A 1502-nucleotide genomic window follows, 5' to 3' on the forward strand; every position below is an offset into this window, starting at 1 on the left:
CTGCATCATAGGAAACATGCTTTCTGTGAGTGCTGCTTTACTTTTAGTTTGGGAAGAGAGCTTTTGTTTCAGCATGGAGGATTCCAGGAAGTTAAGGCCTAATTTCTGAACACATCTAGTATTGTATTGCCAGAGACAAACAGCTTTTGTTTGCAGAAAATCGTTTATGCGTTAAAATGCGCAGTGTGTCTGCAGAGCAAACAAAAGTCATCGTTCTTTGGCGTGCTGAGTCACTGTGTGTCCGATTCCAGCTGTTCTCGATGGAGAGTCTGGCGCGGGAGGCCTCCATGGGTGTCCTGAAGGACCTGATGCACGGTCTGATCACGCTGATGTTGGACTCCAGAGTGGAGGACATCGAGGATGGACAGCAGCTCATTCGCTCCGTCAACCTGCTCGTGGTTCGAGTGCTAGAGAAGTCTGACCAGTCCAACATCCTGAGGTTAGCAGTGTGGCTCCGCTGGGCTGCAAGTCCTCTACAGGAAACTTTGTTTTGTGTACTGTTCTGTGTACATTTGGCTGACACTGCAGACTGACTGTAATCAATGGTTGTAGGTTAAAGGTTGTTTTCTTTCCAGTGCTTTGCTGGTGCTGCTGCAGGACAGTCTTATCAGTACTGCTGGCTCCCCCATGTTCTCTGAACTTGTCATGAAGGTACGACTGGTGCACTTTGTGGGTGTATATGCATGTTGACATTTGAACTACGTCATATTGCAAGCAGAACTCTTGACTCTTTTTGTTTTGTATTAATGAGCCTGTAGGACTTAAGCTACTTTCCACAATTCAATTAAATCGTGATGGATAAAATTATTAACTTTGCTGTTACGTATTACACACCCAGAAGTCATATTGTCAATTTAGCAGGAAATATTTTGGTGGGGCTTGTTTTTGGTGTTTCTGAATTTGAATCATCAAAAGAAATTGAATGCACTTAATTCCACCCACACACCCGGAAAGGTCATTTTAAAGGTAGAGAATATATTTTAACATGAACACGTTTTATTTTGAACCGCATGCACTGAGTCATGGGCAATAATGTGTTCACGTAATGTCAGTTATGTTAATTGCATTTTTTTCGGACTGGTAAACTCCATTAACGTTGTTGTTGAACTCATAATTGCAATTTGGAAACACTGAACTTTATGAATGCTCACAGTAGACTGCTGTGACGTAAAAAAACTAAACAAAATGGCAGTGGCCTGAATAGTTAAACAATTCATATACCATTTTATTAGCTGATTGTCTTGTTTTCAAACTTTTTGTGGAAGAATATCTCCATATTCTTCCCCTTTTAATGGCAGAGCTAATTATTTCTGTGTCCAAGTCAGTTTTATTGTAAACTCAAACTATTAAAAATCACTAAAAATAATTAAAATAAAATATTAATATTAGAGGGGGGGAAAAAAATTAATTAGTTGCCAACATTTTTAATTTGTTGAAGCTGAAGTACTAAAATTACAAAACTGAAAGCTAAAAAACTAGATGACAAGCACATAATTTCAAAC

The 1502-nt window shown here is 39.2% G+C and overlaps 1 protein-coding gene across 1 annotated transcript; it reads left to right on the forward strand.

Annotated features, from left to right (window-relative positions):
* The first annotated feature begins 6 nt into the window (after positions 1-6).
* Positions 7-945, forward strand: LOC107736397 (cytoskeleton-associated protein 5-like). The gene is made up of 3 exons (XM_016547822.1): positions 7-25; positions 252-439; positions 576-945. The coding sequence occupies exons 1-3, from the start codon at positions 17-19 to the stop codon at positions 688-690; spliced, it is 312 nt and encodes a 103-aa protein (XP_016403308.1). The 5' UTR covers positions 7-16; the 3' UTR covers positions 691-945.
* The last annotated feature ends 557 nt before the right edge of the window (positions 946-1502 follow it).

The sequence above is a fragment of the Sinocyclocheilus rhinocerous genome, unplaced genomic scaffold (genome assembly GCF_001515625.1).
Source record: "Sinocyclocheilus rhinocerous isolate Xijiao unplaced genomic scaffold, SAMN03320098_v1.1 C36676608, whole genome shotgun sequence".
Lineage (NCBI taxonomy): Eukaryota > Metazoa > Chordata > Actinopteri > Cypriniformes > Cyprinidae > Sinocyclocheilus > Sinocyclocheilus rhinocerous.

Bases quoted from the DNA above. Each gene is read 5' to 3' on its own strand.
- LOC107736397 (XM_016547822.1), top strand. The intron at 440-575 runs GTTAGCAGTGTG...TTTTCTTTCCAG, and splicing joins GACCAGTCCAACATCCTGAG to TGCTTTGCTGGTGCTGCTGC.